Source organism: Bufo gargarizans, chromosome 2 (assembly GCF_014858855.1).
Source record: "Bufo gargarizans isolate SCDJY-AF-19 chromosome 2, ASM1485885v1, whole genome shotgun sequence".
Taxonomy (NCBI): domain Eukaryota; kingdom Metazoa; phylum Chordata; class Amphibia; order Anura; family Bufonidae; genus Bufo; species Bufo gargarizans.
In genome coordinates, this window is record NC_058081.1 from 149,960,792 (window position 1) to 149,987,951 (window position 27,160).

Here is a 27,160-nt window from a genome sequence, read left to right on the forward strand (position 1 = left end):
ACACTGTAGGAAATGGACGGAGAGGCTGCCGGGTCTCATCTGAGAGAGTGATCTTAACTAGCCACTGGAGTGGGGGTTGCAAAGGAGGAGGGAATTGCAAATACATTTCTGGGGAGGGGGGGGTGCTCCTTTCAAATATTTGCTGTGGGGCCCAGTCATTTCTAGTTAAGTCACTAGGGGAAGCAGTTAATTCTCTGTTACAGGCAGGGTTCGATAGGAACATAGCAATTCTCCCATACACTGGTAATCCGTTGCAGTGTAAAGCCTCATTCACACATCAGTGTTTTGGTCAGTGATTTACATCGATTGTGAGCCAAAACCAGGATTGAGTACATAGATTGTTCAACGCACATTCCAATGACTTAAGGAATAAACCGATTCTATTGATTGAGTGAAACTTGCTGTTGATACAAATATATATCAATGTTGGATGTTGGCGACCTTTATGACTTGTATCACATACATATTATTGCTCATATGTACTGATATACCTGTTTTTTATTTTGTGAAAAATTTAAAATAAAATTGTTTCACAAAACCAGCATTGGAGCCTCCACAGACATAAGGTATAAGGAAAAGATCTGCACCTGTTCGGTCTATAGAGGTGCACCTGGTTTTGGTTAAAAATCACTGATGGAAATCACTGACCGAACACTGACGTGTGAATAAGGCATAGGGCGAAGCAAAAAAAGTTATTGGGGGGGGGGGGGGTGGTCAGAATAAGTTTATTTTCTTCCCAGTATTAAAACACAAGAAAAACTGTACAAATGTGGTATCATTGTAATTGTACTGACCCAGAGAATGAAAAGGACATGTATATTTTACTGCATAGTGAAAACCATAAAAATGAAACTCATAAAATGGTGCCATTAAAAAGTTCAACTTGCCCCACAAAAAACAAGTCCTCATACAGATATGTGAATGGAAAAATAAGTTGTGGCTCCGGGAAGGTCGGCAGTAAAAAAAAAAAAAAAAAGCTAAAACTGATAATCGCCCAGTCCTGAACAGGTTAAATTGTCATATGGGTCAAGACCAGAAAGTCAGTGGAGAAGGAATCCGAATGTTTTCTCTGGACTAATTGTGTACCGTTAGTATTTTTATACTGGTCTATTGGATATGCAGTAATTCTCTTAATACAACAGGATCTGACAGGTGCAGGAATGTCCCATTGACATGTACATTTGTTTCGTCGTTGCTTTGGCATAAATGCATTGTATGAACATTACTGTTCGGATCTATAGCATTTTGTAAAATTAGTATTCAGATTGCTATAGATCTAGAAATCTACAGTATGTGTTAAATACTTAGCATTCCTGAAAGTCTGATGCTCTTCCACATCTAATTGTAAGATTTCCGAAAACTGGTGAAGAAACTTCAGTTTGGGGAGTTAGTTTAGGTGGGGTTAGGTCATTGGTTTGGACAAGTAATCCCAACCTGAAATAAGCCTGGTAGTTTATACACAGATAGTTCTGTTTTCAGGGGGGAAAAAATGGTAAGTGGCCTTAGGTCAGCTGCATTGATTTAATGCATTACTTAGGCTGCCAGAACTGAGGTAGAATCTTCTTAGACCGCATCAGGAGTGCCTCAAGCCTCTGTGATTCCTTTTGATCAAATCTCTGTGAAAGATGAGTGTCATGCCCTCTTCAAGCCAGCTGTGAGGGGACTGCCCTGTGACTGAGAGCATGCTGGAACAGAGCACACCAGGGCACGGAGGTGAGAGCATGCTGCAGAGGTGAGCGAGGCAGACACAAACTTGGAGGGCCCACAGATCACCAAGTGGGAGGATCTCATTCCACTCCCCTGTGCACAGTCTTAGTATTCATCAGACCTTGAGGTGCTCCTATTCAGACAAGGCTAAGAAGGCGTGTGATGTTCTGTCTTACTACTTGTACAGACAGGAGTGCGCTTAAACTACATAGCTGGAGTACTCATTGAGGGAATGAGGGACTGCCTGGGACATGATATCTCCTTAGCAATGGACAAAGTAAGGAAACTTTTTATATATTAATTTCTTTTATTCTGGTCTTAAATAACATTGTTACAATTTTGTTAATAATAATATACTTAAAATGATATTCTGCTCCGTTACTAGCATAAGACCTAATTTTTTTTCGAGCATAATTGTGTCTGCATTCTTTTCACTACGCATTTGCTAATGCTGATAAGTGACAATGTAACTTTAAAGGAGTCCTGTATAAAGTGCTTTAAGCAAGTACATTAATGTCCGTATTATGATGCAGAAAGGCTCTTTAGAGCAGGCAGTAAAAACCATTTTCCTATAGTCGTTCTTAGTGTTATTAGTGGCCGGTGATCAGTGTCTGTAAATTATGCATACAATCCTATCCTTTTATTGAAGAGTGCTATTGTCCTCCCTCAGAGCACACTTAGTCCTGTAGCCCCATTGAAAGCACTGTGGTAGTGGTGCTGATGAAGATCATGGGGATGACACAATTATGGGCTCGCCGTTCTATTCAGTCCTAATTCCACAGAATATTCTCAATGCATTTTATTACCGTAACACTTAGTAGTCCAAATATATGCTCCTTACAAGTGCACTTTATACAGTTTTAAAAAGAAGCTCTTGTATGGGGAAAGCTAGGCGAGATTCTTTTTTTTTCCTCTTTTTTTTTTTTATGTTAAGCTTTTCCTGTAGTTGTGGATAGGAAACCAATCTTTCCACTGAACTTGGTACAGAACAATCAATACACTGATAGATGGCTTTAACTATGCAGTATCCATTAAGATAGGTGTGCCCATCCCATTTTCTTAGTTTGACGTAATGCTGGAGATGGAAAGTGCAATCTAGAGACAAACTGTCCTGTTTCGCCTGCACAGAGGTGTCTTTCTGCTCTTATGTTAATCTGTGATTATCTCCTTTTACAATGCTCTCCTGCACTGCCTGGAATCATGTAGCAGGTTTGGCTTCATCAACTGGAAAGCTTATTGTTGTTTTGTATCTTTTGGGTGAGCTAACATCTATGTTGCAAGGACCTCCAGGCATGTTGTGCTGCTTCGTGTTTCTGCAGTCTACAAGTGAAGTCAGCTTCATTAGTTTCATGATGGCACATCAGTACAGGGCTGGTGTTACCGCTTCCTTCTAGCAAGTCCTGGAGCATGATCTGGGCTGCCTAGGTTTGGATAAGCTTGTAAGGATTTGTCAGCCAGATGTGACACGATTGTCAAGAGGCAAGTAAAGGAGGAGATCTGATATTAATCAGTGCATAGCTGGAAGCCAAACTTTCTCAAAGGCAGTGTAGAAACATGTTCTTCTCGACTGCTCCTCTTTTCTTACCATTGAGCTGCCACTGTCTCAACTTCTGGGTTTATTACAGACTAGAGTGGATAATGGTGTGCTTTTCTCTTTCTTTTTTTTTCGCCTTGCATGTCTGTCTGCGAGCCAATGTCTAAAATCGCCTATGTTTTTTTTCATAGAATGCCTTAATTTTATCACAATTCCTAAGCATGCATTATTTATCACTACTTTCAAGTCTCTTTCCTATCCTGATATTGGAGTTAACATGCTTTGTCACACGAAGACCTAGCATGTATGTAATTCTCCGCACAATGCTCGTGTTTGATCTGCAGCATAGTTGCGCAGGTCAGCTCCTTCTAATTTTCACCTCATTAATCCTGCGAGTATATGTGGTGCCATTTTCTGTTATGGATTTAATAGTTCTGCAACTACTACAGAAGTGACCATCACCCTATTTTGTGGGTGTGTTGTGTCTCGAGAGAGGGGAAGATTTTGTTGCAGAAGTTTTCTGTGCCTAAAACTCTGTCCCATTCATCTGAATGGGGCTTGCAGAAATCCATGTGCTTGTCACCAAAACAACCCCATTAAAATAAAAGGAACTTATGTTGCGTCACAGACATTTCAGCAAAAATCTGCTTCTTGCGAAGGCACCCCTCCAGGAATCCTGACAACTAAATAAGTCTGTCTGGACAAGTGCTACGTTATATTAAAGAGTTTCAACAGGTAATGTTTTATGGTTCCTCCTCAGGCCTTAAAACATATATTTCGTAACCATTTACCAGCAGATTCTGCAATTTGCAGATCATAGAATAATCATGGAGATAAAGTTTGACACCTTAGGATCTTTACTTCATGCACCTTGTGAATAAGAGCATTAGATCTCTGTAGATATCGACATGTTTACAGGATTTAATGATACATGGACCTAATTGTCTGGTGTTCAGACACCAGGTATCAGCAATGGTCCAACAAGCGGGGATCATGTGATGGATGAGCAGTTAACTGTATAGGCATCAGTAAGACATGCAGCTTTGCTAATTGACAGGCTCTGTCAACTGTTCTTTACGTGGCCTGAAGTCTGTGTGACCATGCATCTCTGCTGGCGTTTAGAGAGTCCTCTTCTCATAGAGCAGAGTTATATCTTTTAATATTCTTAGTCTGCATTAAGTTGCATCTGCATTGACCTTTTAAGTCATGGATGTCAAACTCATGGCCCTCCAGATGTTGCAAAACTACAACTCCCATCATTCCCTGATAGCTGTAGTATGCCCAGGCATGATGGGAGGTGTAGTTTTGCAACAGCTGGAGGGCCACGAGTTTGACATCCCTGTAAGTCAATTGTTGCAAAGATGTGAAGTTCGTTTTTTTTCAGGTGTTTTCTAAAATATGTCTTACTAGAGTACTACACTTTGCCTGTTTTATTATAAACCTCAAAAAACCTGAAAAGGTATGTACAGATGCAACAGAGTGGAGTTGTCATTCTGGCGCAATTTATTGTGATGTCTGAATGATCACAGTGACTGAAGGCCTTCATAACTAGTCTGGGGAACCTATCAAAAAAAGGTCTGTTGCCAGTATTGTCTTTTGGTGTAGGTTCTCATTGTTTTAACGTGTGACAATGCCTGCAGAGAGAATTGCCAAAAATGATCACAGCTGTAATTTCTTGAGGATTCTACTTGAGTTGAAGCATTGCTGTGATAACCTGTCAGTAGAACCACTGAAGGTTTCTGGAATGGGGGTTATGTAACGGTAACATAGCACAGTTAAGCAGCATAAGGTAAATTAAGTTGTCATGAACATGGATGTCCCTGTTAATGAACCACATCTACTACATATCACATTATTATTTCCTGTATTTGGCTTCTGGGAAAGAAAATTTAATAAAAATCCACACATTTGATTAAATGTGAGCAGATATGAAATAAATGTTTTACTCTTTGTATTGTGAACTTCAGTAAATCTCATGCCTTTGATTGTTGGCGCTTGCCTTATACTGAGCATGTGGCTTATAGAATTATTAGCGTTCTCAATGTTGAACTGAAGTTCCTAGGAGCCAAACCCCCCTCTCTGTATACAGGACTTGTGCCCTTTTAAGTAATTTTTGTTATTATTGCATATTCAGACCATATCTTCTATGAGGTTTAATAGGATCTCTGAAGGTTATTGGTTTTAAAGTCAGTTCCAAGTTATGTTCTGCTAGAACTTAGAGGTCCTTTTATTGAGTCAGAGCTTGGGCCACCAGAGGATCCTCTGATACCCTGTTTGGGGGGGGGAAGACATGTTTCAGTCATCTACAAGTTTTAAAGTTATGGGGAACAGTTAGGTAAGTGCATACTGCTTATATCTTAAATGTGTGGTGGGCTCCTGAAAAGGTGTTCTGACATTCTTGTATTATACAGCACCTTCAGCTCAGGCCAAGTATCAGAAATGACTGTCTTATAATAATCCAACTGGAGCATGCACATGCCAAGGTTGATGTCCCCCCATATGTGAAGTATAGCTGGACCACGTAAGGGTTTGTAGGGCATATTTGTTGCAAAAATTTCAATGACTGTTCTATACTGTACATCTACAGTAATTGGGGTTTGTATAAATCCTTACACACGCTGTAGTAAAACTCCATGTATATGTATGAGATGGATATTCAGTGACAAATGTACCATATTTTAGCATGTGAATATAGTATACTAAGACGTGTGAACATGCAGCATCTCCACATGGGTGACAGTTCCTTGAAGCTTCAGTAATAATTATTACTGGCTGAACAGATTACTGTATGCAATCGAGAAATGAGTATGCAATGAAATACATGAAGGATCATACAGACATGTAACCACATTCTAACAGCAATGTATTCAGAAGTTTTATACAATTTGATTTATTGTACTTGTGGTATATATTTTGGCTGAGAAAAATGGATTGTGCAAGGAGGTGTATGTGGTAGGACGGTCTGTGTCATGACCCTGCAGGAGTTATAGTCGATATGATTCAGGCCCTAATGATGAGCTCATCCTTTCCTGTCTTCTGGCCTCCCATATCACTTATATTGTGTCATTATTGTGTCTGCACAAATGTTTTGGGGGTTACCTGACTACAGCCAAATGTTGTTACTTGAGATGTGTAATCAAGACATATTTGCCATGTTCTCAGATCGTCTTGATTGTCTGCTCATTAGTCATCGATGACAGCAAATCTTTTTGTCTTCTATGCAGTAGGGTCCTACTAAAAAGTATGGAAGGCAGATTCTGAATATATTCATGATTACAGGGTTATTACTACTTTACATTTATTGTGTTGCAGCTTTAAAACTGCCACAAGAGGACTTTAGAGTACGATCACACATAGCAGTAGCCCGCACCATACATGTAAGGCCTCATGCACACGGCCGTTGTTTTGGTCTGCATCCGAGCCGCAGTTTTGGCTGCTCGGATGCGGACCCATTCACTTCAATGGGGCCGCAAAAGATGCGGACAGCACTCCGTGTGCTGTCCGCATCCATTGCTCCGTTCCGTGGTCCGTGAAAAAAATATAACCTGTCCTATTCTTGTCCGCACTTTGCGGACAAGAATAGGCTGTTATATTAAAGGCTGTCCATGCCAATCCGCAAATTGCGTAACGCACACGGACGCCATCCATGTTTTGCGGATCCGCGGTTTGCGGACCGCAAAACACACAACGGTCGTGTGCATGAGGCCTAAACGGCACAGCGGCCTAGACACTGACAAATCTATACAGACAAACAGAATTTGAGGCTCTGACTTCATCTTCCAAAAGGGTATATGAATGAGAGACTGGACCTGGCTAAAAGCTTGAGTCTTTAGTATTGGTAACATCACTTAGACCTTCATCACTCAACTAAGTTATTACACAGCATCACAACCTGCCCCTGTAGTAGCGTACAGCACTTATGTCTGTCTCCTGTATACCACGCAGACATCACATTGGTAGTGTTTTACCCTCATGTAATGGGCTCTGGGCCATATTATTCAGTGTATCAATGTCTGGATTACCATTTATTATAATTTTATATGCAGGTGCCACAGGTCTTGAATTTTGTGATGGTTCCTGTAAATGTGGTCTTTGTGCTGCATAGTCACAAATTGCATAGATCAGGCTACACAAGCAGAGATTGTAGTAGCTTTCACAACCAAGTTATATGGCATCATAGAACTGGAACTTCGCAAGAGATGGATTTTCTCTACCGGAAGCATGTGTGTGCACCAGTTTTTCATGTCAGTTAGAACAAAAATGAGTGCAAAGTTGACATGTTAGTTTTGCACACAGTAGTTATGTGTAGGCTTAAAGGGCTTGTTCAGGATTTTGATACTGATGGCCAGTCTGGATGGAGCTAGTAACTGCAGCACTGCTTCCATTCACTTCAATGGGAGAAGCACTGCAGTAACCAGCTATGTCCAGAGCTGTCTAGTTCCTGCATGGGAAACTAGTAAACAGCTGATTGCAGAGGTGTGGAGTATCAAACCCCCGCCAATTTGATATGGATTGTCTATTCTGAGGATAGGCAATCAATATCAAAATCCTAGACAACTCCTCAAGCTGCCGAAACACAGATAAATGCTGGAAAGAGCAGTCAACAATGTATATTTATTTAAAAGTACTCTCGATTTATATTCCAGACACAGCCATAGTCATTAATGGGCCCAAAGTACCCCAAAAGGCAGACGGTATACGTCACATAACTTTTTTTAACCTCTGTAGTAGCATAATCGGCTAATTAAGTAAATGAGATTCTGTATGGAATACAGTATGGAACTGTGTGGCTTATAATTGTATACAACCACATTTGGTATAGAACTTGCTCACATGTGGGGCGAACAGATCCTACTGTATAAAGTGTATACCCTGAGAGTGAAGACAGACATGCTGGTTAAAGTGAGCCCCTGCTAGGCAGTGGCTTTTACCCCTCTTCTCATACAAATAAGCATGCAGGTTTGGGGGAGTCAGCGGAGAAAGCTGCTGGCTGCGTGTGTGGCCACATTAAGGTAGAGAACAGTCTATAATGCAATGCTGGATTCTTTACTTTTTCATTTGCTGTGTAAACAAGCTTCATAAGTGGGTCCCTAAAATGATATATATATATGTATCTTATTGATATTGAACAGAAGTTGTAGCCAGTGGATATCTGTAATGAGGGTGGTAGCTGGTTTGGGAAGCATTGCCAAGAAGTGTTTTCAGAAAGTAACTTGACCTTCTGTTTTGTGTGTTAGTGAGTGCATTCCAGGGAATGAGATTCAGCTGTTTGCGGGGACCGAACCAAAGCACAAAATGAATGAGGTAAGTTTTGTTTTTTTTACATATTTTAACACTTTACCTTCAGCGACTTCATACAGAAGATTTCAGACATTTATTTTTTAGATACTTGGTCATCTGCTTTCCAGGAATGTGTTGAATGTTGTTTGACAGTAATAAAGCGTCATGTGTATCAAGGACTTGTGCGTTGTGTAATTCAGTCAATTTATAATATGATAGTTTTCTTTTTAATTGGCAAGAGGTGCATTACTGGAAAGGCCACCAGATGTCACAAAACGTTTCTACCCACATGCAACCTGTGAAATACCAATGGATATCAACCTGTTGTATGTTATGTTGTCTCCAAAACTCAACTTTGGCTTGGTCTCCGTTAATGAACTTGTATAAAACAAACTTCATGAACTAAATCCATATGAATTGAGGGAGAACATGAGAAGATAAAGGTCTTTGGAAATTTTGAGTACCCCTGTATTACTTTAGGTTTGGGTTAGACAGTAACTTATATAGGTTAACTGGGGGTCTTCCAATGATAAGTACATGTCACTGGTGGGACCACCATCGAACACATGTCATCTATGATGTACCTGGCAGCGAGTGAATCATTTCCCTACAGCGCCACCACCAGGGAAATAAAGAGTTAGGCTATTCTCATTGAAATCAAAAGGCAGTCTGCATAATGCGTTAATGGTCCAGGCTAAATTCCATAAACCAGGCTACTCCTTGAAATTGTAATTAGTCCTAGCCTTAGTGCAACATATGATCAAGCTGAATGTCCAAGAATTCTTATTGCCTTCATACCCCTCTTTATAGCATTTAATTTATTGTACTGTATCAGTTGGACACAAAGTTTCAGCAGATGTCACTGACCCCTGTAGGAAGTCTTGCTGATGAAATGCTAATAGGGGTAACTTGAGACTGGTTTTCTTAGGCTGCCATAATCTGTTTTCCACTCTGTACAGCAGTGGTCTTCCCAGGGGATTGATATATATCCCCAGCCTTGACTCATTGTTACCTTACAGCTGGGTGTAGTGCCCGCCAATACAGGACATTTCTGTTTCTAGACACAGCAATTGATGCAACCAGTGAGAACGTCAATATGTCACCACCTTTTAGATCCATGGATCCCAAATTCATTCATCCAAATTTAAACAGAGTTGTGTGAATGCAGCTGCCCAGCAGAGTTCATAAATCGGCTATCTAGGATTGATTTCTGAAAAGTTTGGCAAATAGTTTTATCACCTTTTTCATCTTTTTTTTTTTTTCGTATAGATGCGACCCCACCTATAGCTTATAGAACCATAGGTTACGTCTGTAGGTTTGTGTGTCTGACTTTGAAACCGACCATACTGGAGTTTATTTATGACCTGCATAAGGCATCCAGATGGATAACTTGTTCTACCACAATTAAAAAAGGCAATCATTACATTGTACCTGGAAGCTATAAAAGTATGAGCATACACTCTAATCTGTCACCGATGTCTAGAACATATGCAACTGATCTGGATGGTACACTGTGTCTGCATGGGTCTATCTGTATTTGATATTAGTTCCATCAGTTTACCACAGTTGTTGCCTACTTACAGGAAATAATGGGGGACTGTAGCAGATACAGGATGAATATAAAAAAATGTGGATTGTACTTTTTCATCTTCATTCAGTTTTCCAGCATTCTGCTTGTGTTGCGGTATTAATTCTTAATATTCAATGTGTTTATATTGCAGGCAATAAGATGTACATTGGTAAACTGCATCTGTTTGGGATTCAAACCTGGCAAAATAAATCCCCGTCAGTGCGAGCAGTGCAGACATGGATGGGTGGCACATGGTAAATGTTATGACTACATTCTCATCATTATCCATCCCCGTTGAATTACTATTCTTCTAATACATATTTTTCTTCATATAGCATTGAGTAAGCTACGGATCCCACACTTTTACCCCACCAGTCAAGTTGAAATTGTTCAGTCCAGCGTAGTCTTTGATATCAGCAGCCTTATGCTCTATGGAACCCAAGCCATTCCTATTCGACTGAAAATTCTGCTTGATCGACTTTTCAGTGTCTTAAAGCAAGAAGAGGTCATACAGATCCTTCATTCACTTGACTGGACACTCCAGGACTATATCCGGGGTTATGTGCTTCAGGTACTATTGCAGTAGTCATGCACAAAGTTTTATCTGTCTGTCTATCATATATGCATATACTGTGTAATCTATCATATTATCCATCTATGATATATTCTTCTACCTATCTATATACCATGTATGTGTATACTGTATCTGTGATATATCCATCAATCATTATTACTCTGATATATGTCATAGATTTATGATAGCTAGATAATATATGCATATATCATATCTATTATTTCATCTATCTAGTATTAGTATTGTATCTTTATTTTTGTAAACCATTGCCAATGGAAAGCAAACATCCTCCTCTTTATAACATACCTTGTAAAGTGCAGGGAGTGCTTTTAAGCTGCAAATGAATTAAAGGGGTTATCTGGGAGTACAGTATTGATGACCTATCCTAAGGATGGGTCGTCGATATAAGATTGGTGTGTGGGCCCGACTTCCAGTACTCCCGCTGATCAGCTGCTTGAAGAAGCTGCAGTGAGTTGATCAGTGGGGGTTCTGGTAGTCAGACCCCCACCAATTTCATATTAATTACCTATCCTGATCATAAGAATTCAATATTTTACTCTCCAAGAACCCCTTTAAATTAAAATTGTAAGCAAGTCTCTAATACCATAAAAAAGGCAAAGGGGTGATACTTGCCTACTTGCCAGTATGCCACCACTCCTGTTTTGGGCCTTCCTGGATCCCCTCAACAAACAGGAAATAACGGCTCAGTAAATCGCTTGCCACAGCAGTGACCCACCTCAGTAAGTGTGTATCACTGAGTAATTATCCTACTTAAAACTTAACTTTTAGTCATTATTAATTAAAATAAGTCCCACAAAAAATAATGTGTATATTTATGATAACTGCATAGGTCAGATACTATGGACTTAAGTACAATAAGACACAGGGTAAGTATGCAATCTCAGGTGCTCGGATTTGGACCAGAGGGAATTCTAAATCTCTTAATTAATTTTTTTGGCTGTACAGACACTGGGAGCTATTTTTTAGGGATAGGACAACAGGGACAGCCGTCGATAAGTGGGGTCGCCTCCTTTTGAGGTGATTCTCCCGCATTTAGGCAGGAGACCTCTCCGCTTTTAGGCAGAATCTTAATAGCCTGGTAGGGATATTTATCTCCCCAGCATCTGCCTTTTTCCTACCCTGCACCAGAAAAACCGTTCATCTCAACACTTTTTTATCAAGATCTCTATGGACCTTCCTACTACGTCTATTTTTGTTGTGGTATAATTCATCTCCATACAACGAAAATATCATCAAACCGTGAGTGGGACCTCTGGTCCAAATCCGAGCACCTGAGATTGCATACTTACCCTGTGTCTTATTGTACTTAAGTCCATAGTATCTGACCTATGCAGTTATCATAAATATACACATTATTTTTTGTGGGACTTATTTTAATTAATAATGACTAAAAGTTAAGTTTTAAGTAGGATAATTACTCAGTGATACATAGTTTATATTCCTACATTGTATATATATTTTCTACTGTGAAATTCACCTCAGTAAGTGATTGCCTGAGTGGTCATTTTTGGTGTCTGAAGGTCTAAGCCAGAAAAAGCACATAAAATAACAAACAAATTCACAAAAACCTACCAGTGATCAGTGTTTACATTCTCAACACACAAACATTTGTTTAGTCTTATGACAGATCCAACATGATACATCTTGTATAAATCCACTTCTCTTTCACCTGATGTAGGTGTGTTCACATGGTTCCAGACTTCTCCTAAAAAAAAAAAAATGAATAAAAATGGGACCTCTACAATTTATATCAATTAAACAAATGTTTCAGCAGCTCCAGCCATTCCTGTGTTCCTCCTGCTCCTCCCAACTCTTCCAGTGGTCTAGACCTACCTCCTGCTGTCTTCTCGGTGGGCCTGCTCTGTTCCTCCATGCAGGCTGCAGCCTGCTTGCCAGCAAGCCCTCTCCTCCTCTGCCCATAGGGTGCAATCCCACTGGCCCTTAAGGGACCATTACACACATACTTATTTTCACCAGCCAATGGCTGGAAACCCTGAATTGCTTAAGACACCTTCCATTTTTGGATGGTGCCTGAGCAATAGGTTCTATATTTGCAGACTGTGTACCAACTTTCTGCCCACTAACAGAATTTTGACCCTCTGCTGCCTGACCTGACTTGTGCCTGTGTTGACTCTTCACAGCCTGCTCTGACCTCAGAACATTTACCGTATAGCATGTATTCCACCTTCACTGACCTCTGCCTGACCATTCGGTGCATTGCATCGGTGTTTCTGCACCGCATGGGTCAACTGTCAATCACAAAACTACTACAGGAAGTAGCAGCCTGGTGGTTCCCCTGCAGCGATTTCCAGTTCTCAGTACAGTGGTTAAAGGGTGAAAACTGGGGATTGCCAGGATAACGTCCTTAGGAGTTGCCCTAAGCCAAATCTGTTGGTTGATACAGTGGTTCGTGTTAAAGGTGTGGAAGAGAGAAAATGTTAAAGGCAGATCTAGCTTCTCCACTTTATTCAATCTACTCCTGGTTTTGGCTTGAAAAACAGCATGAAAAAAACTAAACATGTGGCAGCACCCTAAGCGATCTATGCTCAATTATGATCAATTCAAAATGTATTTACTTCGACCATAATTAAACTTGGATATTTGCTCAGGAGAGAACACTGGAAACCGAGCAGTTAGACAAGCTCTTCAACAAATTAACAGCATTCTGCACCCTGCAGAATGTAATAAATCCTAATTACGAAAATGATTTTTAGCCAAAAATAAATGCATTTTAGTAAACAAAATGCCCCCAATGCTGGCCATAGCCTTTAAAATGGTTCTACTTGCAGTACCTCTCACAATCAGCATTGCGGTGGTGATGTCTTATGGGTAAAGATGCATGTTCAGCCCACTTACATCTTGTTTTAGTTGTCATTTGCTTGTGCTTACAAACTCTAGTAATAAATGTAAATCAGTTGAAAGTTATTTAGTTTGCAGTCCATTATGATCATCTTATAACAACTCTTTGTACCTCGTAAGAGCACAATGGACCTCAGTTAAGTTATGCTAATTAAACGGCTTGCAAGATCCTTGCTCTTCCTGCTGCTTGCTACAATTATGTTTTTTATGCAAAGTTCCATTATGGTCTTATATCATGACACAGATCAATATTTAATGATCTGGATAATCTTGCGTTTTAGTGTTGGGATTAAAAATATGGAATCAATTATCTCAAAGCCTCTACAGCATCAAAAAAATATGATGATACATTCTTCATCAACCTGGAAAGTCTTTCATGGACTGAAAAATCTCAGTAGGCTATCAAATACATGTCCTGTGATAAAATATTTATTATAGTTATTGGGAAAAGTTAGACATGGCCAGAGTTTGATATAACTCCAACACTCAAGTGTAATTACAGCTGTGCTTTGTGGACGCTGGCTATAGATCAATATGCCTTCATTTATTCCACGATCCTTACATGCTTGCAACATTATTAAACTTACAATGGGGGTGAAAATTGGACTTGACTAAAATGAGCAGCTAATCTGAAACTTAAATTGCATGGCTTTTTATCCTGATGTTAATTCATCCACTTAACTTTAGATGAGAAATCCCTTTTAGGTGTTATCTAAGTGTAAAAAACAATATTTACAGTTTGCATTTTAATAAAGAAAGATACTTGTAGATATTTGCCATGAAATCTAATAACCCAGCAGATTTGAAGGATTAATAGACATTCTTAAAACAAAGTATACAGAGTGAAGATATAGATAATAGTGGTGTCCTAACCAGAATAATTACTAGAAAGAGAACAAGGACCCTTAAAACATCATATTTTATTGAATCAGTACTAAAAACGGTACCTATAGTTTAAGGTCATCAATAGGACAACCCATATGCCGAATCAATGAAAAACAGGTAAGATATATATCCGATTCCACTAGATACCAGATCAGAGTATCGCTACCAACAGAACCAAACGAAAACAAAAAAGTGGGAGGGATAGTGGGCAGAAAGTGAAGGCATAAATGGGTGAGGTATAGGTCTGGGGGTATTTTCCCTATAGATACCCTAGTATAGCTTCAGCCCGGAGACAAACCCTAAAGGTGTGATTACTCCGCCCACATGCCTAAACCTGATGGGCCCTGGATATCCCTACCCCCTTATAGGGAACCTGTCATTAACTTTACGCTGACCTCACTGAGGGCAGCATTAAATAGTGACAGAAATGCTGATGTCAGCGGTGTGTCACTCATGAGCTAAAAGTAAGAGGTTGCCGAGAACCAGCATCATAATTATTGCAGCCCAGGCCTTGAAAAGAGTCAAATCTACCTAAGAAGAGTCATGATTATTCATAATCTCTTGCTCTCTCACCCATCTGCTGATGATTGGCAGTTCTCTCCTAGGTATTAGACTGTCAGTCATCAGCAGGAGAGCAGGAATTCATGAATAACCAGGACTCTTCTCAGGTGGCCGGGACTCTTTTCCAGGTCCAGTCTGCAATGATTGTGATGTTGGTTCTCGGCAACCACTTACTTTTAACTTCTAAATGACAGACCGTTGAAATCAACTCGCCTGTCTCAAATTTTTTCTGCCGTTAGTATGGGCAGCATACAGTTGATGACTGGTTCCCTTTAACTCTATAAAGATAAATCACCCCAACGCGTTTCCCCCACTGTTGGTTCATCAGGGGGTTGGTACAAATTGAGTAAGAGGTCAAATAGAAACAAAATGATAATAAATTATATTATAATACTTATGGTATACGATCAAGCAGGCGCATACAAAGGGACCTTGGTGATATCCGATACAACATTTCACATGTTACCAAAGTGGATGGAAGATACTACATGTAAAATGGCCCCATAGTGTCTGCTGCCTGACCTGCATATGATTGATTAATAGACATTCCATTGGAGCACACTTTCAGACTGATTTATTTGATAAAAATTAAGCAGAAGCACAGCTTTCCTTATAGATCCTTTCTATACTTGTCATGCTCCGGTGGATGCCATATGATAATGATATCATCCTATAAAAGTCAATGAACATGAACTTCAAATATAGCCAAAATTGTGTAGTAACTTCAAAGCACTGGATACACTGTCTGTCAGAAAGGGGTATTTTTATATCTGTAGTCATGGAAAATGTTTTAGCTTTTTTGCATTCTGTGCAATTAAGTTGCATACAAAATATTGTACTCCTATAGATACAGCAGTCAGGCTTAAAAGTCTTGCACACCAGGGGAATCTATTGCCAGTTTACTGCTTCTGGGTCTCCTTATACTAGCAGTTGGTGGTTTACAATGATAGAGTATTAAAAGGGTTGTCCAACCATTACATGTCATAATAAATTTATAAATGATAAAAAGTGAAGCATATTTACCATTTGGAAGCTGTTAACAATGAGCCAATGAAGTTATCACATTTCTTACATATTATATTGCTACCTGGTATTTAAAGTGCATAGCTTTATGTACGTCCATTTACTGAGCTGAGTGGGGCTGGTCGCACATGCTCAGTTGCTCTCCCCACAGACAGGTCTGTGTATAGTAATCTTTTATTCACCACAGCGCAGCTAACAGAAATAACTGTCTTCCCTGTGTTCACAGAGATGCAGAAAGCTATTTATTTATGCAGCACCCAGCTCAATGCAAAGATGTACACATTGCTGTATACTATGAATACCAGGTGGCTCCATGCTATGCCGTAAATGTTATAAGTCTTTACTGGATATTTTTTATTTAAAAAAATAATAATTTTTACACAATTAATGGCAAATATGCTTCATACTTTATCAATTACCGGTATTTAAATGATTATGACATGTAATGGGGGGACAGGCCCCTTTAAGTAAATCCTGGCTTCCGTGCTATCAGTGCACAGAGAGGAGGGTAAAGGACAGGAACTAGTTTGAAACAGACCATCCATTATTTTTTCTTATTACTGTACATATAATACCTTTTGGTTTGGTGGGTCAGTACAATTATGGCCATACTGCTTTTTCTTAAATTTTCGGGGGAAAAGGTATAAATAAAAAATAAAAATCTGTTCTGAATTTTTGTTTAAGGCCTGTACCGTGCAGTATGACTGCCATGTTATATTTATTCTGCAGATCTATACGATTATGGCTATATTAAACTTATACAGTTATGGTTTCTTTTATACTTTTGATCACTTTTTAGGTTTTTCTACTTTTGCATAATAAAACCGTTTAAAAAAGTGTTGTGGATTTGTAAAGACCTATAACCTTTTTCTTTTTCCGCAGACTGAGCTGTGTGAAGGTTTGTTTTTGCAGTAGTAGTTTTTATTGGTACAATCACTGGGTTAGGGAACACTTGAATGATTCCACTCGCAGTTTGCTTGGTTGTTGCTAACAAAAAAAGTGGTTAGCTCTTTTCTTACCAAATTGCTTATGGTATGTTAGGAGAAACGTTGGCCACGATGTGTCTCCACTAAATGGTTTTTGTGTCAGTATCTTCATGTTCTCACTGCTTTCCATAGGAATTTAGCCTGATTAGTATTTATCCATTTGTATTTCATATACCTTAAAGCAATAATAAAAAACTGTATATTAAAGTGTTTTTTTTTTCTTTTCTTTTTGTTTGAAACAAAACTATCTTTAGGATGCATCTGGAAAAGTCTTGGATCACTGGTCAATAATGACTGTTGAAGAAGAATTGGCCACATTGCAGCAGTTTCTTCGATTTGGAGAAACAAAATCTATTGTAGAACTTATGGCAATCCATGAGAAAGAGGGGTACTCTGTGCTTATTCCTAGCACTCGGACAAATTCTGACATCAGAACATTTATCGAAAACAGCAACCCTAGGAGCAGTCCTATTATAGTACCTAACCCACTGGAGAAAGTGTCTCCACCTTCCATGCATCCATTTGAAAACATGATCAATAACATGGCCTTCACATTACCATTTCAGTTTTTCAGCCCTGTGCCTCCCCCTCTTATAGGCTCACCACCTGAAAGGCCACTTACTGAAAGAAGCCAGGATAGAGAGAATGAAAGCAAACAAGATGCCCATATATCATTCTCTGAAAGCAGCTTCTTGACTTCTAGTTCTGCATCATTTAATTTAGAAAATGAGTCCAGCATAAGTGCTCAGGATGTCGTCACCAAAGCAGAAGATGATAGCCCATTAAGCGATACCAGCTCACACAACACCTTGACAAACTATGAGATGACTTCAGTCTCTCCTGAAAATAATCTGAAGCCTGTTGAACGAAATGGCATTGGACCCAGAAAGGGCCGTGTATTTTGCACTGCTTGTGAAAAGACCTTTTATGACAAAGGAACATTAAAGATACATTACAATGCGGTGCACCTGAAGATAAAACATAGGTGTACCATAGAGGGTTGTAATATGGTATTTAGTTCACTACGTAGCCGAAATCGTCATAGTTCTAATCCCAACCCACGACTTCATATGCCAATGAATAGAAATAATAGAGATAAAGATCTTAGGAATGGACTCATTATCTCTGTATCTGAGGATCACAAAAGGATGGGACTCAAAAGTCCTTGCTTAGATAACAGATCTTCTAATAACTATATAACTCACAGCACTGACTCAAAGATGCCAACAGTTCTGCCTAATGTTGGACAGTCTTGTGTTCTCATTCCTAACTTGAAAACTGTTCAACCAGTTTTACCTTTCTACCGATGTCCTGTTACTCCAGCTGAAATTGCCAATACTCCTGGCATGCTTCCTTCTCTACCAGCCATCTCTCCTTCTATTAGTGATAAGATGGCTTCCGCAGATGCGCTATTGGATAACATGCCAAAAAAGAAATCTCGAAAATCCAGCATGCCCATCAAAATCCATAAAGAATCTGTGGATGCCCCAACAGAAAGCACAGAAAACATGAGTTCTGAAGAGGACCTCTCTCCAAACAAAGATGATTCCTTTGTATTTGATAACTCTGATAGGAATGTACAAACTCCTGATGAAAGTCCAGGTGGACCTGAGAGGGATACTGTGCATTCTTCAATTACTTTCCACTCCCAAAATGGAGAAGGACCAAATTCTCACTCTGCTATGGATAAAAGTTATGACAATACATCTTCAGACTCTGAGAATGAATTTCATCCCTTCACTCAAGAGCCGGCATTGAGAGTGGATTCCAGTGAAAATAAATATGAACGCCCAACCCACTTTAATGTTGTGAGGCAGCTGGCTGACCCTTCTCTGTATAACAGAGAGCAGCCAAAACTCGCTGATTGTGAGGACAGTATTGAATTTCGGCATTTCCCTTTCAATGGGGGCACTTTTGGTGCAATATCTAACAAGGGCCCTGGTTTAAGTGACTCTGTAAACCTAGAACGTGGAGATCAGCACTTAGATTTACCCAAGGATGAAAATCGTTTCCACTGTGAGATTTGTAAGAAGGCCTTCAAAAACGCATACAGTGTTAAAATGCATTACAAAAATGTGCACCCAAAAGAAATGCATTTATGTACAATTGATGGCTGCAATGCTGCTTTCCCTTCCCGGAGGAGCAGAGACAGGTAAAGAACTATTTAGTCAATATTTGCATTTGTGTCTCTAGAGATATGATGTTAGGGCTGATGGTGCTATTCATCAGTGCATCATTTCATCCTTTCTGGAAGTATTCATGACAGCAGATATTGTTATGACTTAAGACTATATCTCCCCTCTCCCTCCAGTGGCTATATGGGAGGGAAACAGTAGTCTAAGACTGTACTGATGCTCGTAATAGATGCCACCACTCTCTGGATGGCCAGATGCTGGTGAATCAACTTTGCTACCCTACACCAATCCCCCACTCACTTCTGTAGGAGCTGGTATTTAACACATGCTATGGTTGCTGACAATGAGTGACTGTTTCTTTTAAATTCTTGCCTGGTTTCTATTAAGGCTCCATTCACATGTCCGCAAGTGTTGTCCGCACCCGTTCCGCAATTGTGCGGAACGGGTGCGGACCCATTCATTCTCTATGGGGACTGAATGAATGCGGAGAGCACACTATGTGCTCTCCACAGCCACATTATCAGAGTACAGCCCCAATCTTCCGGTCTGCAGCTCCGGAAAAAAATAGAGCATGTCCTATTCTTGTCCGCAATTGCGGACAAGAATAGGCATTTCTATGGGGGTGCTGGCTGGGTGTATTGCGGATCCATAATGCACTACGGATGTGTGAATGGACCCTTATATGTACCATTAAAGGGCTTCTGTCACCCCACTAAAGTCATATTTTTTTTTTGGGCTACTTAAATTCCTTATACTGCGATATATCAATATATAATGCTCTTAATCATTTTCGTTCAGCAGTTTCTTCAATAAACTGACTTTTATAATATGTAAATTACCTCTCTACCAGCAAGTAGGGCGGCTACTTGCTGGTAGCAGCCGCATCCTCCTTTCATAAAGACGGCCCCTCCTCATGTTGATTGACAGGGCCAGCGAATGCGCTCGTCCTCTGGCTATCCCTGTCTGCGTTCAAAATCTGGCGCCTGCGCATTGAGGATGGAGCGGCCGAGCGAGCGTCCTCCTTTCAGGGCGCCTGCGCCGACTGTAGACCGGTTCGGTGCAGACGCCAGATTTTGAATGCAGACAGGGCTAGCCAGAGGACGAGCGCGTTCGCTGGCCCTGTCAATCAACATGAGGAGGGGGCGTCTTTATGAAAGGAGGATGCGGCTGCTACCAGCAAGTAGCCGCCCTACTTGCTGGTAGAGAGGTAATTTACATATTATAAAAGTCAGTTTATTGAAGAAACTGCTGAACGAAAATGATTAAGAGCATTATATATTGATATATCGCAGTATAAGGAATTTAAGTAGCCCAAAAAAAAAATATATGACTTTAGTGGGGTGACAGAAGCCCTTTAAAATACATTTTATTAAGTAGTTTTAAGAAGGATAAATGTGGATTAGACAGGTTGGAGTGCACCTCTCTGATCCCGTTGTTTCACTGCTAAACAAGCAGTAACACTGGTGTCTGGTAGAAACTCACCTCTCCCTACACAGACAACTGTTTTGCTTACCACTATCTCTGCCAACCCCCCCACAAACATGTTTGGTTCGGCTGAGCGTGTATGTTAGTTGGGAGGGTGAGGAAAGCTGTTGCCAAATAAATCTGGCAGCAGCTCATCCCCTGGGAGAACAAAAGGATGATTTATTTATTTTTTCTCCTGATCCTTCTCTCCCCTGACATAATCTGCCGGTGGTGGTGGTGGGTCGTTGGGAGCTCCCCATTTATATATTAGATTGTTGGCTTTGGCTGACAATACAATAATCTATATTGGGACCTTAAGGGTGTCAGTACAAATTCAATAGCTGTTAGCCAAACAATATACTTTGTAAAACCTCGTGACTGCTTAGTTTGTCCGGAATGGGGAGTAAGCTACTGCCATACACATCCACAAGTTATTGAAAAATAAAGAATCAGGCACGTAGAAGTCATCCTGGTCCTTTTTTCCCCATGACAAAGGCTGAATGAACATTGGCCGAATTTTGAATGCACATTAGATAGTTGGCCTGTCTGGAGGCAATTGCCAGGTTTGCCAACGTTGGCCTAATGTGTATGGAAACCTGTAGGGGTTACTTAGAAAAAAACTCAACACTTGAGGTATCTGGCATGGCAACTATTACAGCAAAGCCCTCTGTGCTGCTATACCACCTGTATATTTCTCATCATATGTACACAATGACTGTCAGTCAGATAAGCAGATTAATTGCCTTAAAAACATTTTTTTTTTCATAATTTAGAGACCTACTTGCATGGTTATTGAGGTTAACCAAGACAAAAATCTAAATTATTGCATCTGTTCTACATTGTAAATGACATTTTCATACAGTAAAAAAGCAATCCCCTATAATTGTCTGTAAATTAGATGTAAGTGGAGAGCATTCCAGAGTCCATATCAAAATCGTCCTACTTTTTTCAAAATGTTAAAACTAGCATGCTTTTTGTAGTACTGATGTCTTATGTACACAAGGGGTTTGGAGCCTTCTAAGTGCACCTATCCATTCAGAGCTCCCCTCACAGTTTATGTAGACTTTTAGTTAGTGTTCAATCCCTAGCAGAAAGAGAAACCTAATCTGCTTTATTAGGTAACGTTTTATCTTTATCATAATACATTTAGAAACAGGTAGTTGCTGTCTGTCTGTGTACTGGAAATTCCCTTCACTCTTCCTTCTGTTTTACAGGCACAGTTCTAATCTGAACCTTCATCATAAGCTTCTAACCAGAGAGGCTTTGGAACTACAAAACAACCCATACAACATCCCTTATCTTTTGAAAGACATGGTTAAGGATCACTACCAGGAATCCCCACTAAAAAACCTAGGACAGACATCTGTGATCTTCAAAGGAATGAACCGGACAGGGAGTCTGGTTTATCCCATGAGTAAGATCAGAGAGCCTTGTTTGGACAGCTTTGGTACGGATCCTGTGAATGACAGCGTTGTGTTGGATTTAAGCACAACCTCAAGCATCCAGTCAGCAAGCAGTTCACATTCCTCCTGGGACTCAGATGGCGGTAGTGAAGAAGGTAACCTACCAGTGGAAGATAGTGATGAAAACTTTGAAGGCTTGAGCTTCATTTCACAGGAAGAGGTCTACCACAACTTGAATTTGGTCAGCAAAGCTGACCAAAGTTTCTCACATATACCATCTGGTATGCCAATAACTTGCCACATCTGCCAAAAAACTTACAGTAACAAGGGGACATTCAGGGCCCATTACAAAACTGTACATCTGAGGCAACTTCATAAATGTAAGGTGACTGGTTGCAACATTATGTTCTCTTCTGTGCGTAGTCGAAACAGACATAGCCAAAATCCTAACTTGCACAGAAGCTTTTCTGAGTCACCAAGTACTGTTTAGTATGAATGATGCGGGGTTTAAAACTTAAAAAAAAAATCTGATGCTGTTGTATCATAATAGCCAGATTTATGTTATGGTCCCTTTTGAAAATTCTTTTGAAAGCACTTGTCATTTTATACAGTAGATTTTCATGCAATTCTCCACCCTTGAACACTACATCTAATAGATTCAAAATTGTGCACTGATTAGTTGTGAATAGGTGATAAATGTTGTTTGTGGGTCACCCCTTTAAATTATAATCAATGGTGGTGGGATCACTCCCCAATTATGAGAACAGGGGTTCCCGAGTCTCCTGTGTGCATGGAGCCGCAGTGCACCTATATGAGACTTCTGAGTACAGCATTTAGCTATCTCAATTAGTTCCATAGAAGCAAATGGAAAAGTGTTCACACATGCACACTACTGCTTAATTCACACAGACTCGGGGCTTCCCATTCTCATGATCAGTGGAGGTACCAGCAGTCGGACCTCCATGGATCATACATTTTATCACCTACAATATTTACTGTTAATGGGCTAACCTCTTGAATGTCTTAAAATATTGTTGTTGTTTTTTCTGCTGGAGAACTAGAAATCACATGCATAGATGTAAACTTTAGAAAATGCCTGCATTTGCCACTAGAGCAAAAACTTGCTGCTTAGTGTTATAAATTGAACCCTGTAATAACACAGTGTGTAGTAAACTCCCCCTAGTGGTGACTGGTGGCTGCATTTTTTTAAGACTTTTTCTGGTACAGAGATCCAAATGCTCTGTACAAAGCGCCAAACCGCTACATACAGTGTGTGTGTGTGTGTGTGTGTGTGTGTGTGTGTATATATATATATATTATTAAAGTTTCATCAGCACAGAATTTTGAATATAAAAGCAACATGGTGGTAAAAGGTAGAAATGTTTGTTTCCTGCGTTAAACATGTTTTTTGTACAGAATGCATGTGTGACTAAATCCTGACAACCGCTTTATGGTGTCACATTGCAACTAATGTAAAATGCTGTTATGTGCTATAGAGATGGCTTCCTACGTCTGATACAGTAAGGAACATGTCACTCCCTGCTCTCTTTTTAATGCATCTTTTTCATTCTAGGAAAAAGCATGATCTTGAAAGAACGAAACAATGATGCATTTCAAAGTAGAGGATGTGCAAACAGCTCCTTTTACTGAACCCCAAAAACACACAAAATGGTCAAACCACTACTGTTATGATGCCAGCTGAACAAAAAAAAGCGTTCACATTTTTTGTAGACAGTATTGAGCTGTGTAAGTAGTAACGTCATTCTCTGAATTTGTAAAGTTTTGATACAGTGTCACTGTTTTGTTATTCTGTATGCTATGCACTTGTAACTGGCATTTTGTACTAAAATGCTGCCTGTTCACTTTTGTTATTATAGATATTATGTCCTATTATTATTATTATTATTATTATTATAATATAAATGTGTTTTTCTTAGTTTCAATTGGAAAAGGCTGATGGTTTCCAGAAGCATGCCATTGATTCCACTTTGTAAATAGTCAAAAGATTCTCTTTCCTTCATTCTGAGTATTCCAGTAGGACTGGACTTGTGAAATGTTGTCATGTACTGTAAATATATATATATAGAGAGAGAGAAAAGAGAACCTAATAGATTTCATTTGTTGCTATTTGTAGCAGTATTTCAGTTTTGTTGTTATTTAACTTATTGGGAATGAGCCCAGTTGGTATGCAAGTTCTTGCTATGTAGCTGCAGTGGAAATCCTTGTAAAATGCATCTAAACGGGGGAAAAAGTGTAGAGCATCCTGCCCAAGAATTGTTCAGTGTATGAGGGATATCTCCAAGATTATGGTTTAATAAATCCTCTCTCTTAGGGCTCATGCACACGACAGTATGTACTCTGCGGTCTGCAAAACGCTGATCCTCAAAAAAAAAAGTGACGTCCATGTTGCATTCTTTTTTTTTTTTGCGGATCCTTTGTAAAAATGCCTGGCCTTGTCCGCAAAACCAACAAGAATAGGATTTGTTTTTTGTTGTTTTCGGAAAGGACATACGGACAAGGAATACACGCAGAGTCATTTCCGGGTTTTTTCAAGCATCATTGAAATTAATGGTTCCACATACGGACCTGTAAAAAATAACGGAACGGAAACCAAAGTAAAATAAGTTTGTGTGCATGAGCCCTTACACATCAGCGTTTTATTAGAAGCTTTGTCAACATGGGTTTACTTTTCATGGAAGAGAACCCATTCTCAGAACAGCTCATTCTTGTCCATAGGCCGTATCTACTGTAGTAAGCCCATGCACATGAATACAACTGAACGGCAATACCAGGCATAGTCCGTGGACAAAAGTGGTTCAGTTTACTGAAAGTTTCAGTAGATGCACTACCTGTTATATATGTTTGTCAGGCAATGCGTCCCTTGCAACCAGTCTACCTACGATTTTTAAGGCTGAGTTTACACTTCAGTTATTTGGTCAGCTATTTCCATCAGTTACTGTGAGCAAAAACACAAACGGTGGAGATCTTTCCATTATACCTGATCTCTGGGTATGCTTCACTACTGGTTTTGGCTCACAATAACTGATGGAAATAACTGGCCAAATAACTGAAGTGTGAACTCAGCCTAAGCTACATGCATTTTTCAACCATCTGTCTTGCGATGAAGACCTTCATAACCTCAAGAGGCAATAAGTCCTACATTGGAGTAGACCAGATATATGTCGGACTGACCCTGAGCAGCATGCGCTAAAGACAATGGGGCTTATCTTTTAAAATCTATGCAAAAAATGTTGCCTATAGCAACCAGATTATGGCTTTTTCACTGGTTTAAAAAGTGAAAGCTTTGATTACCATAGGAAACCCCTTTGCTTCTCAGTTTTCAAGATAAGCCCCAACATAGTTTTAGCATGGAGACCTGTAGATGCATATTATTTCAGATTGCCAGATGTTCTCATCATTTCTCATTCACAGAGGCACTGTGCCGCATGTGGCTGTGTCTTGTTCCAGGTATAACGTGAGGTTGTCCTAGAAAATCTTTTGATTTTGGGCATATTAGCATCATTCTCTCATAGCTTGATAAATACACCTTTCATACAGGCTAATATCTAAATAAGGTATTTCTCCTCATTCAAGCCCCATGCAGAAAACCCCATCAGGTCTGCAAATCGCAGATCAGCATTATATGGATGCGCTCTGTGTTGCGTCCGCATTTTGTGAACAAGCATAGGACATGTTCTACCTTTTTGCAGAACGGACATATGGATGTGGAAAACACATGGATCCTCTCTGTCCTTTCCGCATCTGTATATCCATTCCACAAACAAAATGGACATCCACACAATGGGTCCGCAAATAAGATGCGGACAGCACACGATCTGCATCTATATTTTGAAGAAAGTGGATACGGTTGTGTGCATGGGGCTTAAATATAAATCTTCTACTGGCCAAACCCCAAAACACCATTATTTGTTAAAACTCTATTAAGCTTCCTTTTTTGTTGGAAATATTGATGATGCAAATCCGGCTAGCATCTGATGGACCAAGCAAAATGTAGTAGTTGTCTAATTGACCTGATACAGTATTAAGGCTCATGCACAGTCAGTTATGCTTCTAGAGAAGAACACTGTGCCGTACAGAAGCACCACACAGGGTGCCTACAGCACTAAAATATGGAACTATAGGGATTCTGTGTCTCCCCTGCATAACGGAAACGGGACGGATCCGTTTTGCAGCCCATAGAATTCTATTATAACGGAATGCCTCTAAAGGCATTCCATTATGCATTCCGTCATAGAATTGCGTTATGGTCTGTGGTAACGGAATCCATAACGCAATTCTGCTTTTGCCACCAAACAAAGCGTGACCGAATTTCAAAATATGAAATTCGCTCATCTATATTTGTAATGTTGACAGGAGATGGCCTTAAAATAAACAGTATTCTGTATTTAAAGGTTACAAATCCAAGTGGTCCACTTTTCTTCATGGTTCTACCAAAGGCAATTTCTCTTGTCTTTCAAAATATGTTGTTTTTTGCTAGTTATTTAAAATCAAGTGTTCCTAATAGCTACATTTGTATACCCTATGTACATTTTTTTGTATTAATAAATTTTGCTCACATTGCACTGACTAGTTCCATTTATTTTATTTTTTTAAATAGCAACATTATCTACATATAAAGGCCTGATCATATCAATTTGTTTTGTCATGTAGTGTGCACCCAGAAATGTCGGATTGCTGAAAAATTCGTCATGCAGTTAATGTCTCAGGCAGATATGTAAATGATTACAGGTATGGTCTGATTAGACACTGGGTCTTGCCACAAGAGGGCGTAAAAGGGCTTCCACTGGATCGCCAGCTTCGGCAACCTCCTTCCAGTGTGCAGGATATACAGGCCCAGCTGCAATATCTGTGGGCAAATGTGCTGCAGGATACCATAAGGAACGTGTATGCCTTCATGACCAACCATATCTCATCCTGTATCCAGGCTAGAGGTGACCCAACAGGTACTGGAGCCTCCTTACAATTGTACAGTTTTCCCCAATAAATGTATCTTTTCGCTCTAATATTGTAATCACTTACATATGTCATCATTACATTCACACACAGGTTCATGTGATGCCAACAACTCATTGTTGGTGCATTACATTTTTTGTCAAAGAGTATATTACATATGTATACAGTAGGGTCAAATGTTTCT

At 39.7% G+C, this 27,160-nt stretch overlaps 1 protein-coding gene across 1 annotated transcript; it reads left to right on the forward strand.

The window, feature by feature from the left end:
* Nucleotides 1-1,747: 1,747 nt before the first annotated feature.
* BNC1 (basonuclin 1) lies at nt 1,748-26,579 on the forward strand. Its single transcript, XM_044279580.1, has 7 exons — nt 1,748-1,984; nt 8,479-8,545; nt 10,243-10,345; nt 10,427-10,662; nt 17,255-19,152; nt 21,814-22,157; nt 23,576-26,579. Exons 2-7 carry the CDS (start codon nt 8,537-8,539, stop codon nt 23,650-23,652), a joined length of 2,667 nt encoding a protein of 888 aa, XP_044135515.1. The 5' UTR covers nt 1,748-1,984; nt 8,479-8,536; the 3' UTR covers nt 23,653-26,579.
* The last annotated feature ends 581 nt before the right edge of the window (nt 26,580-27,160 follow it).